The 14,487-nt window shown below is 38.8% G+C and overlaps 1 protein-coding gene across 1 annotated transcript; it reads left to right on the forward strand.

The window, feature by feature from the left end:
- Positions 1-2,208: 2,208 nt before the first annotated feature.
- Positions 2,209-7,344, forward strand: HESX1 (HESX homeobox 1; the record flags this gene model as incomplete). The annotated part of the gene is made up of 4 exons (XM_082266509.1): positions 2,209-2,407; positions 3,610-3,809; positions 4,827-4,928; positions 7,092-7,344. The coding sequence occupies 4 exons, from the start codon at positions 2,209-2,211 to the stop codon at positions 7,188-7,190; spliced, it is 600 nt and encodes a 199-aa protein (XP_082122635.1). The 3' UTR covers positions 7,191-7,344.
- Positions 7,345-14,487: the final 7,143 nt, after the last annotated feature.

Genomic DNA, 14,487 nt, shown 5'->3' on the forward strand with positions numbered 1-14,487 from the left:
ACAGCATGTAGAATCCAGGCCTTGTTCCCTAATGGACCTCAGTCCGTGAGTGCGTTTAATGAAGAGCCAGGATGATGGGTAGACAGACGATGTTCTTATCTCAGATACATAAGCGAGGGGAGATACAATCAGAGCCCCTTTATCAATAGGGGAATCATCCATGTATGTTATTGGATCATGTAAAGGATAATATCCATTTCAGGACCTCAGCTAACAACTTAAAAAAGGAAATATGTTTCCTTAATTAAGACATATATTTTATGACTTTTTTTAAATTTATAGAAAATATATTATACGTTTTTATGCTGTTTTGTGTATACTGGTGTCCAATAATGTTCTGGATAAATCTGCAAATATTTAATTTACACATTTTACGTTTTATTTACATCATTGAATTTTTGGTTTTGTAGTGAGGTATGAAGACAGACTAGGCAACAGTACCCTGAGTTTCCTGGGCTGTAACTAATTCTGAACATCCTGAACTGGCTATGTACAGAGCCAGCAAGTGCTTTCTATGTCTTCCATTTATGGATGGGCTCTGTGTTCGAGTCGAACGTAAGTCGCAAAACACACAAACCAATATGACGCTCGGTGGGAAGTTTGCCCTCCGATGAGCACCCCATAATGCACTGCGCTGTTGTAGTGCATTGATTGCCGATGATTGACCAAAGCATGCACCTGACCTGTATGCTTTGGCCAATCTCAGCCCAATGTCCTGTCAGAGCCATGATTGGCCAAAGGCAGGGTGCCTTTAGCCAATCGTGGCTCAGGGGCTAAGTCCACGCCCCACTCTGTATAAGGCTGCCGCTTATATGGCAGCCATGTATGGTGTGTTATAATAGAGATTAGACAGTTAGTTAGTGGATAGTGTGTTCAATCAGTGTAGTGTAAGGCATACTCCACGTTTTAAATGTATAGATATGTTGTAGTCTTGGGTCCCCTCTTGGTCCTCCCCAAGTTTTGTGTCCCTGTCAATTATAGTTCAGGAGCAGTGCCATGTCAAGCTGACCAATGTTTCTCATAGATGCCAATGTTAAAGACATGGAGCAGTGCTATGCCAAGCTGACCAATTGTGCACAAAGCAAGCTCCATAAAGACTTGAAACATTGAATTTGGGGTGGAGGAACTTGACTGGCCTGCACAGAGTCCTGACCTCTGGAAGAAGAATGGTCAAACATTCCCATAAACACACCCCTAAACCTTGTGGACAGCCTTCCCAGAAGTGTTGAAGCTGGTATAGCTCCAAAGAGCGGGCCAACTCAATATTGAACCCTATGGACTAAGACTGGGATGCCATTAAAGTTCATGTGCGTGTAAAGGCAGGCGTCCCAATACTTTTGACAATATAGTGTATGTTTGAAGTTGTTCTTACATTTAAACATGATATTTTTGTTGTCCCTTTATCCGTAAGTAAGTCTTTACTCTGACCTATTGTCACAATCGACTGCCAGTAACTGAGTACTAATTAGGTGCTAACATCCCTCCATCCAATCCACCTGATTTAAATGTGGTAATTGTTAAATAAACAAGCACATTATTATTGAAAATACTAGGTACCACCGCCCCACTCTGCTAATCTGGGTCCTTTAAAAAACAATTACACTGATTTGTCAGCATGGAACGATGTGCCTTGTGCCACAACCTATTGTCTCTTCCCCGACCACATTAACCCACTAAATAATCATATGAAATAAATGCTGCATTTTCAGCGGGATTAGTCTAATAGCATTAAAGGCTTTATTTATTTATTTTATTTCCTTGGAAGAAAAAAAAAACTTTTTTTTTAAATGAGATTACTTATTACTTGAGTGGTTTTCCTGAATGCAGCAAGGATGGTGTCCGTGAAATTGAAAAATTAAGAAAAGAAGTGATTTTATACATTAATGGTTTCCAATAAAAGAGGAGTTAAGAGCCCTGCTCATCTGCCGGAGAAAGTTGAGATCTTCTGGCAGGGAAAGATAACACTGTCCCTCTAGGTGACCCCCCCTAGTGTCCCCATTAGCTGCTAATTACTTGCCAAACAAATAAACAATTAACTCCTCTTGCCTCTTGGTGGGAGAGTCTTCATTGAGATGCTAAGACTTTCTAATGAGAGATTTTAATTAATGAGGTTGTAAATCCGGCCCCCTTGTTAACACAGCTATAAGGAAGGCTGCAAGACCTATCTTCTAGCATTCTGGTTTTAAAGGATCTTCAGGAAGCTTGATCATGTCAAGCGGGTCTGTTTGTGAGGCCGGCCCAAGGATGTCTGCAGAGCTTCAGAAAGGTTCTTTTCTTGGTAACAACAGGACCACAACTAGTTCATTTTCCATAGAAAGCATTCTCGGACTGGATAAGAAAAGGGACTTCACTTCCACTGCCACCAGCAGGCATTACAGGCCTTGGATGGATGAACACTGTAGTAGAGGTAAGTCATCACACGTAGCTTAGGTTTCACACATTATTAGTAAGAGGGTTCACGTTGTATGAAATCTATGATGTATAATATAAATATTAAAACAACCTTTATGGCTATTCTGAATGGTACAGAGATGCTAAGGCTAATTTCTTAAAGGAATTGCTAATCTTTACTCAATAAATTGAGCGAATATTCACTTCAATTATCCAAGCATTTTAAAGCAAATTCCTCTTCACTTTGAATGCCCAGTCATATGGAGATGAAATAAGAAAACAAGAATTTGCTTTGCATGATTGGATAGTTGCAGTAAAAATTTGCGTAATTTAACGAGTTGGGATTATCAATTTCTTTAGTAAATTACCTGCATTTAGGCAGTTGTTTCAATAACGGATGTTCTATTGCAAAAGGAATTATAAACTTTATGTAAGACTCTATACCAAAAATACTCTCTCTTTGACTCTCAGAAGACATACAAATTCGGAATGCTTTCATGTAACCATTGCTCTTCATTATTTTGCTTTGCATTTAATTACACACACCTTCATGTTACTTTATCATTTTTTTTAAAGTGACAACACAAAAAAAAGAAAGGAAAAAACCTATAAAAAACCTATACAACAGCACAAATTCTACATAAAGAATCATTTTATTTTCATAATAGTATTATATGTATCTGACTATGGCATCTAGTACTTTATCATTTCTATTGCTATATGTCATGTTTAAATTATTTATCATTGAATATTTAGTAAAAACATATTTGGCCAAACATTTTCTAAGAGTCCCTCTCTTCAAACCACAAGTATTCACGTCTACTGCAGAGATCTATTAGTACTTTTTTCTTCTTAATACTGATTTATGAAAGCAGTTGTTTTTTTTTCTTCTGAACCTTACACATGAACTAATTTAAATGATACTATTGCATTATTTTATAGGTATGCTAAAACTTGTAGTTCTTCAACGGATGGTGGGTGACATGTTGACAAGTTTTTTTGGGAAATAGATTGGCTTGCACTTACAATTTGCATCCTTTAGGACCAGATTGTATCTGTTGTCTGTTAGTGCTATCAAGTGTGTCATCAGTTGTGTTCTAAACATTAGCGAGTGTTTGTCTGATTACAGTGATGGAAGCACAAGTGCGATTTCAAATTACAGTCCAGTAAAGGCCAGGCAATGCTAAATAAAAATTTAATTTGTTTTTTTCTTTTCAGAAATTGATACATCTTGCTGGCGCCTCCCTATCTTCAATTGTGAAATACCTCTTCAGGTTCATACTGTCAGACATACGCTAGAAAAGGAAACTGTTGGACAATATGAAAAGTGCTGTTCAGCAACAGAACGCCTGACATATAAAAGGGAAATGAGCTGGTACAGAGGAAGGAGGCCAAGAACTGCATTCACTAGAAGCCAGGTAAGTTCATTATTATCATTTTGTTTATATGGATCTAATATACTTTGTCCAACAAGCCTTCATAGTAAGAGATTGATTAAAGAGCAAATAAGCTGTCCACTTTGCAAGGGAATTGTCCCTTTGCTTAGTAAATGAGGCGAAGCTCTGCTGACTCCCATCATCTAACTATATGCAAGTAAAAATACTGTTTTTTTAAAATGTTCCTTGAACTTGATTAGGCATTCTTTGCAAAGTGAACTATCATCGCGTTCACTAAGCTAGGTGAAATTTCCCTTGCAAAGAAAACAGCCTATGTGCCTTTAGCAAAGCCCTATGTCTCCATTCTTCCCTTTCACTATCTAATTTAATTCCACATTGTAAGTAAATAAACTAAAAGTTTGTTAAAATAATTTAGCAGTTCACCAGTTATTTTCACTAATGGATTAGTATATAGATTTCATATTTATTTTTTGTTTCAGGTTCTTACATAGTGCCGTCAATTAATTTACACACATATATATATTATAAATTCACATCGGTCCCTGTCCTCAAGGACCTTACAAACTAAAGTCCCTAACTCACATTCATACATACACATACTAAGGCCGATTTCGATAGGAATCAATTAACCTACCAGGATGTCTTTGGAGTGCAGAAGGCACAGGTGGAACATGCAAACTCCACGCAGGTAGTACTGTGGCTGGGATTCGAAACAGACAACCCTAGTGCTGCTACGTGGAAGTGTTAGCTACTGTGCTAACACTTACTTTACTTATCACTGTTGATAAATTTAGTATAACTCCATCTGAATTTAATAAGTTATGGCTAGAGTAGGGAAGGAGTAGAACGTTTTGCAGGTTCTGTACTCCCCGTAGGGGCATTGTTCTTCACTTCTTCCAGAGTCATGGCAAGAATAAGTTAAAATCTTTCTAGAATAAGGAGAATCCAAGCTTTGAAGGTTGTTGTCACCAGTGTGAATTATGTCTTTTCAGTCTAATGCCTTTAGTTTATTAATTCAATCTTTTTCTTCATTTGCAGATTGAGATTCTGGAGAATGTGTTTCGAGTAAACTCATACCCTGGTATAGATGTGAGAGAAGAACTTGCCAACAAGTTGTCTTTAGATGAAGATAGGATTCAGGTAAGATATAGGTTTCTGTATTATCTACATGTTGTATCTTGGCTTTCAGTGCTGAAAACAAGTTAAAACAAAAAGCTGACCATAGCAACTTACCCCCTCCTTCCCCAACCTTTAAACTGTACCTATCCCCTAGATTTACCTTCTCAACACTGAAACCTAAAGAGAGCCTGTAGAGGGGAAGTATAGAGGATATTATTGCTGACCTGCTCTACTAAATGGAAACCATTTCTAAAAAGATTCCACAGTTAGCAGAAAGCTAGGGTTTTATTTTAGGTACTTATATAACGCCGTCAATTTACACAGCACTTTACATATATATTGTACATTTACATCAGTCCCTGCACTCCAGAAACTTACAATCAAATGTCCCTAAATCTACATTTGTACATACAGATACTAGGGCCAATTTAGACAGGAGCCAATTAACCTACAAGCATGTCTTTGGAGTTTGGGAGGAAACCAGAGTACCCGGAGAAAACGCACACAGGCACAGGGAAAACATGCAAACTCTAGGCAGGTAGTGTCATGGTTGGTATTTGAACTGGTGACCCAAATGCTAACCACTTAGCCACTGTGCTGCCCACTGTGTGAAGGATTGACCTCAAGTGGTATTAAACCCAAAAATAAAAATGCAATACATTTCAGCTCACCAATTTTTGGTTTTGGTGGCTGTATTAGTTTTCCCTTTTGTTATATTTCTTTTTTTTCCACCTGTGATCCTGCCAGTAACTCTGTAATTTTTCGATTTACTTCAACCGGCCAACCTGTCCAGACAAAGTATCAGTTAAAGGGTTGACACAAACCATTTAAGACCGAGGGGCCAGTTCACACCATAGAAACGCAGTTCGGATGAGTTTCAGATGCTTTTCTGCATGCATGGTTTTGATGCGTTCCAGTGCACTTTTGATGCATTTTTGATGCAGTCCAGTGCATTCCCCCCCCCCTCTTTTTTCTTAACCTTAAATATGGTCATGTGTGTTCCAGTGTGTTTTTGGTGCATTCCGGTGTGTTCCAGGACGTTTTTAATGCATTTTACAGTGTTCCGGTGCAGGAAAAACGGAGCATATTCTACTTTATTTTTCTGGAACTGGAACGCACTGGAACTGCAAGCACAGATGTGAACTATGCCATTGGAAACCATTCAACCTACTTTCCATGCGTTTTTGATGCAGAAAAAAACACACTGGACTGCATGTGGTGTGAACTGGCCCTGATAAGGGTGCTTAAAATTGTCAACTTTTATTAATTTATGTAAAACATTTATCCCAAAGGGAAAAACTGTTACGTTACTACTTATGATGTGTTAACTGTAGTTAAGCTTCAATTAGTTAGTGAAGTCCATATAAATCTGCTAGTCCATCTAACACTACCCTCTCCCTAGACTGACAAAGGTGTCTGCTTTACATCTTCTTGAAGTTTGCAGACACCCTAAGACAGTGTGTTACTGGTCAGATCTCCAGGTGAAATAAGGAAAAATGGCCTAAAAATGAAAATGAATGCAGCCACCTAAGGATGTGTAAGCTGCAAAATATTATATAAAACAAAACTCCAGACCGAATGCTGTTTTTTTTTTTTTTTTTTTTACTAAACACATTGCCTCTAACGGACAGGTGGCACCAGAAAGATTCATTATCTGCACACCCATACTTAAACCTTATGGTGCCCAAGTGAGGGGGTTCTTATGTGCGTATTGTGTGTTGGTCAGAAAGGATCCATCAGGACTTTAGATCTAGTCAGTCTTCCCTTGACTACACTACACTGCCCATCACACATTTTTACAGCACTCAGTCTTTCTTGTATTTTGAATGCGGGAACAGATATTTAGTAAAGTAACACAAAGGAACAATAGACCTCTTTTTACAAACTGGTAGAGCAACAAGTGATTCTTTCTTGTATTTTGTATCCTGCTTTAAATCATAGTGTAGGATAAATAGATCTTGGTAACCCAAGTTTCTGGGTTTATATAAATAAATCTTTTTGTACTCTATCCTACTCCCAAGCTGTGCAACCCTAGACGAAGGCTTTGTTTGCCTGTTGACAACAGCCCTGGTGCCAATCCTTATGCTCATTGTGAGAATGCCAGTCCTTATTCTAATGTTTTATTGGAAAGTGCACGATTAATACACTGTATATATCATTTATATACATCTATTTTTATTACAGATCTGGTTTCAGAACCGACGAGCCAAAATGAAGAGGTGTCATCGGGAGTCTCAGTTCCTTATTGTGAAGGAATCCTTAACACCGAAAATCCAGGAATAAGGACCTTTCTACTTCATGTTACTGTGAACCAGTGGTTACCAACCAGAGACTTGTCCATTAAATTAAGCCATTAATTACTTCTGGTCTTGCTTGTGATGACCACCTGCCAAAGTGCTTAGAATCTGGTTGTCTGATCATCTGCTGCATTATAAACTTTCCAGACAGAAGAGAGAGGGGCGCCTCTGAGTTTAAAATGTAATACATTCTAAACACAATAGTAACTCATATTAGGTAAGTATAAGCAGGCACATCAATGTGGTGGCGGATCGTGGGATCCCAGATGAGTGTCAGTCTCTTCCGCTGCAGTTATTCTATCATGATATAAATTGGAAAAGCTGGAGAAAAAAATTAGGTAATGATAAAGGGGGAGGGGGAAAGGAGAAGGGGAGGGGGGAACCAAAGGGGGGGGGGGAAACCAGGGGGACAAAGAGGTTGAAGGGGAGGGGGGGGGGAGGAAAGGAACTAGTATGAATATACTCACTTATGCTTTAAGATAGAGCGTGGCTCTGAAAGCGCTGCATTCGGGGACATCACAATCCCACGCCACTGAAGCCATCATGTCCCAAGCCTTATTCTGAAGATCCTCCCTCCATTCATTCGAAACACAGACGGGGCACTGTGAGGCCAATCAGGTCCTACATTCCTCCATAGGACGCTGCAGGACTCCAGTCAAAGGGACTGACACTCACCTGGGATCCCACGATCCGCCACCACATTGATATGCCTGCTTTTACTTACCTAATGTGAGTTATTATTGTTTTTACCAATTATTAAATTTTAAATCTACATCAGAGGTGCCTCTCTCTCTCTTCTGTCTTCTATGTAGCTGTGGACACCTGGTTTCAGCACCTGTTGATGGCAGCCCTGAGCACATGGACTTTATAGTACTTCTGTGAAGTGCATGGACTTTATCCATTCCTCTGTCAATCCCCTCCTCCCCCTTATTGGTATCATATTTCATGCTCCTTGTCCATTTAGATCTGAAGTTTTAGCGCCTTTATTTCTTATTATAAACTCTCCAAAAGTGCAAAAATCAAAATAATGTAGCAACAGTTTATACAAATTGATTTAAGGAAACGTTTCAGGCAGAATTGAAAATTAAACTTTAAATACATACATTTGGGCATTGGTGTAGGGAACCATGGCAAACCACTGCACAAAGGGTTAGGCCACCTAATAGTGGAATTTTAGTTTTTGGTAGATGGTGAAGAATTAAACCACATGGCAATTTGTTAGTTTTCTTGGACTTTTGGTGAAATCTCTGTCCCCAGGTCTGCATGCCTGCTGTGGCAAGTATGAGGAGTTCTCATGTTTCCTGCTGGATTTTAATATATTTATTAACATTGAAAATTCTAAGGGAGGTGCTTAAACAAGCAAAGATGTGTGGGACTCCACTATCAGATTCCCTGATAACTAAATAATCACTTGGACTGATCTTTTAAAACTGCATTGTTGCCAGTGAGCTGATGTTCTAGGAATACCAGTTCCAGAACTTTGATTGTGCAGACCATTTTTATGCTCCCTGTTGTCTCTCGAGGAAAGAGAGTGAAGTTAAACAGTGCCTAATTCAGTGACAAAAGTCTATAGTCCCACCCAAAAGCACATGTGAGAGCTGCAACAAGCCCGAAGCACAGACTAGGGCACATTGAGTGAAACCTCTTTTAAGCAGCCCATAGATTTTGCAATTTTCTTTCCTTCCACCACGGGTGAAAGGAAAGAAAATTTCCTCATCAACACACACTGCAATGGTGGGGGAATCCCTCCCGCTGAGCTATTGTGTTCTTCCAGTGGGGAGCCATTCCTGCAGACAGAACACAATGATTATTGCTGGCGGCTATAGCTGTTGGCAATGATCGCATGAAAACAATCCGACAGGCTGGATGTACTGAAGTGGGTCGATGAATCCACTTCAGTAAAACCAGCCTGCCTATAGATGGATCGAATAAAAGCCAATCCCTGCTGAACCAGCTGAGATTTGATCCATCTATGCCAGGCTTTGCTTTAGCTTACTTTTTATAGTGTAAGCATTTTTATGGCTAATTTATATAAACTGGAATTTAGCTGACAATGAACAGGCACTTTTTGCTGTGCAATGACAGTATCTTTCAATACAAAAAACAAAAAAGGAATGACAAATTTGCTAACTGTCATTAATGACTTTACTAATAATAGAACTTGGATTTCTGATTTGGGCCTAGGAGATAATTAAATACATTGTTGTGGTATACTGTGCTAGCTAACACAGTTTTAAATATGTAAATAGTTTGTAATATTATGATATGTCCAGGCACTTTTTGTAAATATAAATTTTTAAATGTTTTAATAAATATTTTTAAACACAATCTGTATTCCTGATTTATGTAGAACAGTTAGTGGAAAGGTGCTGCACTCTTACTAATCCTACACACATTACTGTAAACCTTTACCCAAGAAAAGGTAACAAGTTTAAAACCTCACTGCAAAATAAAATACGTTTTACATATTTTTTTTTTTATTTAATTTTTTATTTATGCTCCAAAGTACAGAACAAAGTGCAGTACATAACAATCAATAAAGTCTGCGTACACAACTTTTTGTCCCCTATTAACATTGTGAGAAAGTAGAAAATATAAGTTCTAGGTGACAAAGTGGATGTAAAACATTTGACATTTCAAATGGTAAGTGAAGGTGACAATATGTTTAGTTAAGCACTTAGAAGTTTTTAAGTATAGGTCGGTTTTGTATGAATAGCCTGGAGAGTAGCAAGGATGTTAGTTGGATACAAACCATGTTGATTGATCATATTATTGAGGTTAAAGCGGAGTTCCAGCCATTTCACTCACCTGTCCAACGGTCCAGCGATGCGGCCGCCCGAAGCCTCGATCCTCTCCCTCGGCGCCGGCATCACTGCTGTGGGCACCCGGCTGTGACAGTTTGCGGCTTCACAGCCGGGTACCCACTGCGCATGCGCGAGTCGTGCTGCGCTTCTTGATTGGCCGGCAATCTTCTGGGACCTCTGACATGTCCCAGAAGATTGCAGGGAGGGAGGGGGAGAGGAGAACTTCCGTTCAGGGCGCTCCGAGCGGAATTGGGAGCGGGTACCTATCAAAACTAGGTACCCGCTCCCCCCCCCAAAAAAAATGACATGCCAAATGTGGCATGTCAGGGGGGTTAGAATACCTAAAGCGGAAGTTCCACTTTTGGGTGGAACTCCGCTTTAAGTTTTACTTATAAGAAGAGCAAGATGAAGTAATAATATAAACATGAATCATCAATTGATCTGTAAGTATATTATTTATCCAATTTTGGGAAAAATTAAAATGATATATTTGAAATTATATGTGAATTTGATATGTGTTTTCCAGTAATGGGGTTGATTTACTCAAACTGGAGAGTGCAGAATCTGGTGCAGCTGTGCATGGTAGCCAATCAGCTTCTAACTTCAGTTTGTTCAGTTAAGCTTTGACAAAAAACCTGGAAGCTGATTGGTTTCTATGCAGAGCTGGACCAGATTTTGCACTCTCCAGTTTTAGTAAATCAACCCCAGTGTCTAATATATATATTATTAAAATGTTCTTTTGAATATTTGTAGATGTGTGCCAAATCAAAAACTTTTTTTTTTTTTTCCATTTATCAGCATGAGAAAAGAGTAGAAACCCCTGCAGGGTTTTTCTAATAACGGGGGCTCCATAAGACAGTTTTTTTTCTCACCTACTGTCACACTGAATAGTTTCACAAGGCAGGAAATAAGAAATAATTTGCACCAGAGACCCAGAAATCAAAGGCTGACAGTTTTTTTTGTTTTTAAATGTATTCATTATTTTTCAAAAATTGGGTGAAATACAGCAGGTAATGCAATTTACAGTAAATCTGAGCATATTTTTGTCATAGTACAAACTACTACAAGGAATAAAAATGCAACACTTAGCCTTTCTGATGCTGTATGTTTCAATGTTATGTATATGTTAACATCCATAATACTGAAATTTCAAAAGAGATACATAAAACAAAACCCGATTACAAACTTTATATAAATAGACAGGGACTAAAGGTCACGAAGACCCAAGACAAAGGTAAAATAAATAATTATCACCTTATCAAACTGTATAAATGTGTAGTTCAGGGGCAAGACAGACTAAACTATATGGGGAAAAGTAAGGGGGGATGGGAAAAATCTACCAGTTAGGTAAGCCCCCCTCCCCCCTTGATACAGGTAGGGGTTAAATACCAAGGACCGATATAATAGTGTGAATAAGGGAAATGGGTCTATGGATCTAGGTAAACTGTCTATGTGTGGGAATTAGGGAAAAGTCTGTCCTCCTGAGAGTAGTTGTTTGTATTTGTCTGTCAGCGTAAATTCTAGGATATAGAATTTTCCAAATTTGGCGTTTAGGTCTTTGATCCAACTGGCCAAGTCAGCCATCAGTGTAATGTCCTCAACATGATGTAACCATTGTGCTACTGTCGGAGGAGCATGAGACTTTCAAAGCGCTGGGAAAAAGGAGCGCGTTGCAATAAATACGTGTATTATCACTGATTGTTTTTTTTATAGATTTGCAGGGGTATCATGTCGTGGTGGAGGAGGAAATATGCAGGATCTTTAGGTACAGTGATCTGTAAACGTTTTCAACAAATGTATGTACTTGAGTCCAAAAGGGCTGTACTACAGAGCAGGACCAAAAAATATGGAGTATGTCTCCTGTTTCTGCACCGCATCTCTAGAAAACTTTAGGAACTAGGGGGTAGATAGAGAGTAAAATGGCAGGGGTGTCATACCATCGTGTCACTATCCTATACCTGGATTCCTGATATTTATTACTAATTGCTAATCAGTATGAAAGTATAAGGATTTTAGCTCTCGCTGTGGGTGTGAGTGTAGTTTGTGGGATCTTTTTCCCATTGATCTAGGAAATGAAGGGGGGACTGGGAGGTTTCTGATAGTAGTAATTTATATGAAAAGGAAAGGAAAATGCAAGACATATTAGGCCCTTGGTCTGACATTCTTTCTCAAATTGGGTCATGTGGCCGTGGAAAAAATGCGCATTCAAAGATGGTTTGAGATAATGAGAAAGTTGCAGGTTTCTCTATGGTTTCAATGGTGTGAAGTTAGGGTGAAGTAGCATGAAATCAGTTGCTAACCATGCTACATTGGTAATGTAATGTGGTACCCGTATTTTGTTTCCCTGATGTTAGTATTGAAAGGCATTACCTTATAGGCCAGGTGCAAACTGTGGATTTCCCAGGATGAGTAAAAAAGTTGAATTAGATGGTACAATGTTATATGTTAAAAAGATTTTCCAGGTCGGTGAAACGGTGCACCCCAGTATCATGTTAAAGGGTGTTGAGGAAACTGCTATTCCAAATTCACCCACTGTTTTGTATTGCTATGTCTATGCCAGTCCAAGGCAATTGTCAAGTGTACCATAATCTGGTAACATTTAACATCTTAAAGGGACATTCCTCCAGTTTATTTTGTTCTACGTAATATGTTATGTTTAATGCGGGCAAGTTTGGAGGCCCACAAAAACCTACAGATAGATCAAACACTTTTAAAATACGATGATGCAATATGGATCATCATAGAAAGAAAAGGATGCTGGGAAATACGTTTTTTTTTATTATGTTGCATCTCCCCATCCACCCAAAAAATGCTACTGTCCAAGTTGATAGCTCATGTTTAAAAGCGTTAAGAAATAGTGTAAATTTAGAGTAAAGTGTCTAGAAGGAGCCTTTGGTAATAAGATATCAAGTTATTTGATATGCGAGGATGCCCACTTGATGTCAAAATTTGTTTGAAGTCTTTAGACCAGATATGATGTCAACCTCAGGTTTATGGCTTCATATCAATATTGATTATTTTCTAAACCGGAGATATCAAGGGGATAGCCAAGATTATTATATTAATATTAAGCAGCGATATTGGCCAGTAATTTACACAGTAAAGTGGATCTTTCTCTTCTTTTGGTATGATGGAAATGCGGGCTGTCAGGGCTGTTACGTGCAACAGTAAGGCTTGTGGAAGTGTATTCAGTGCTTTGACAAAGTGAGGTGCCAACTGATCTTAAACTGCTTGTAATAGGTTAACATGTATACATCAGGCCAAGGCCTTGCCAGAATTGGTTTGTTTATTGGCCTGCATCACTCTAAAATTGTAATTGGTTCTTCTAACAGTTTTGAGGTTTGGGGGTCTACTGATGGCATCTCAAAATGTTGGAGATAGGTATGTATATTTTTAAAATGCAAGCACTGCTGGATGTCTGACCAGTGCGTGGTTAGATTATTAGTAAGGATTAGTATTCCTTAAAGCTATCTCTTTTGGTAATAAAGACCTAGAACCTGTGTTGGGTGCAATAGATGGGATAAATGTCTTAGCTCTTTGTCACAGTGCATTAGCCAAACACTTGTTACATTGGTTCCATAGACATTTTATCAGGATAGCTTTGCCATTTAATAAAAGAGTCAATCAGAGTTACGTAGTTATGGAATAAGGCAAGTTCAGTATGGATGTCTTAATTTTGCTTAGATTTACGGATGTTCTAGAGTTTAATTTAAGAGAGTTCAGCAGAGAAAAGGTGTTCATGGAGTGATTTGTTCCAGAATTGTGCTTGGTGGCGATATAAGGAATAAGGAGTGGTGGTATCCCTGATTGCCTTAGATGGTTGATCACAACTGGAGTTGAGCGGTGATCCATACATCCCTGGAGGGATTTCTCCTTAAAAGCATTGTCAGACCTTTTGTTACAGAGGTCTATGATTCCACTAAGAGGCTTTAATATCCTTCTTTGGGGGTGTGCGTGGTGGTGAGGATTGGAGGCACAGAATTACTGCAACTGCTGCTGCTAGGTGCACGATTAGAGCATTTGTTCTATATAGCATTACAGTTGGTTGCTCTTTCACTACTTATGAACTTTCATGAACTTGTTAGATCAGGTATTTATTGTTTTATTAATTGCACTTTACTTCATGTGAGTTTTGTATTATGTATCTATTTATTTATGTACTTTATTAAGTTCATGGTTGAGTACCACTAAGTTTAAAAATGACTTGCTAAGCTATTGCTAGATTTGCCAGGCTTCACAAGTTTGTTGCACATGTAGCAGCCTTTGCCTAGTGTGCTAGTGTATATAGTTGTTAGAGTAGGCAAATTTGGCTTGTCTAGCAGCCAAGCATGGGTTGAATCTGGGTCAGGGCTGAGTGACTCAGGGAGACTGGATGAGTCATCAAGCAGCACGTCTGGTGACTCCCCCACTTTCCTGGAACTTTGGATAATCTTCTAGATGCAGAAGTTGGAGACTTGGAGGAGCTGCTTGGAGTATTAA

The sequence above is a fragment of the Pelophylax lessonae genome, assembly GCF_965119305.1.
Source record: "Pelophylax lessonae genome assembly, chromosome: 8".
In the NCBI taxonomy this organism is placed as follows: domain Eukaryota; kingdom Metazoa; phylum Chordata; class Amphibia; order Anura; family Ranidae; genus Pelophylax; species Pelophylax lessonae.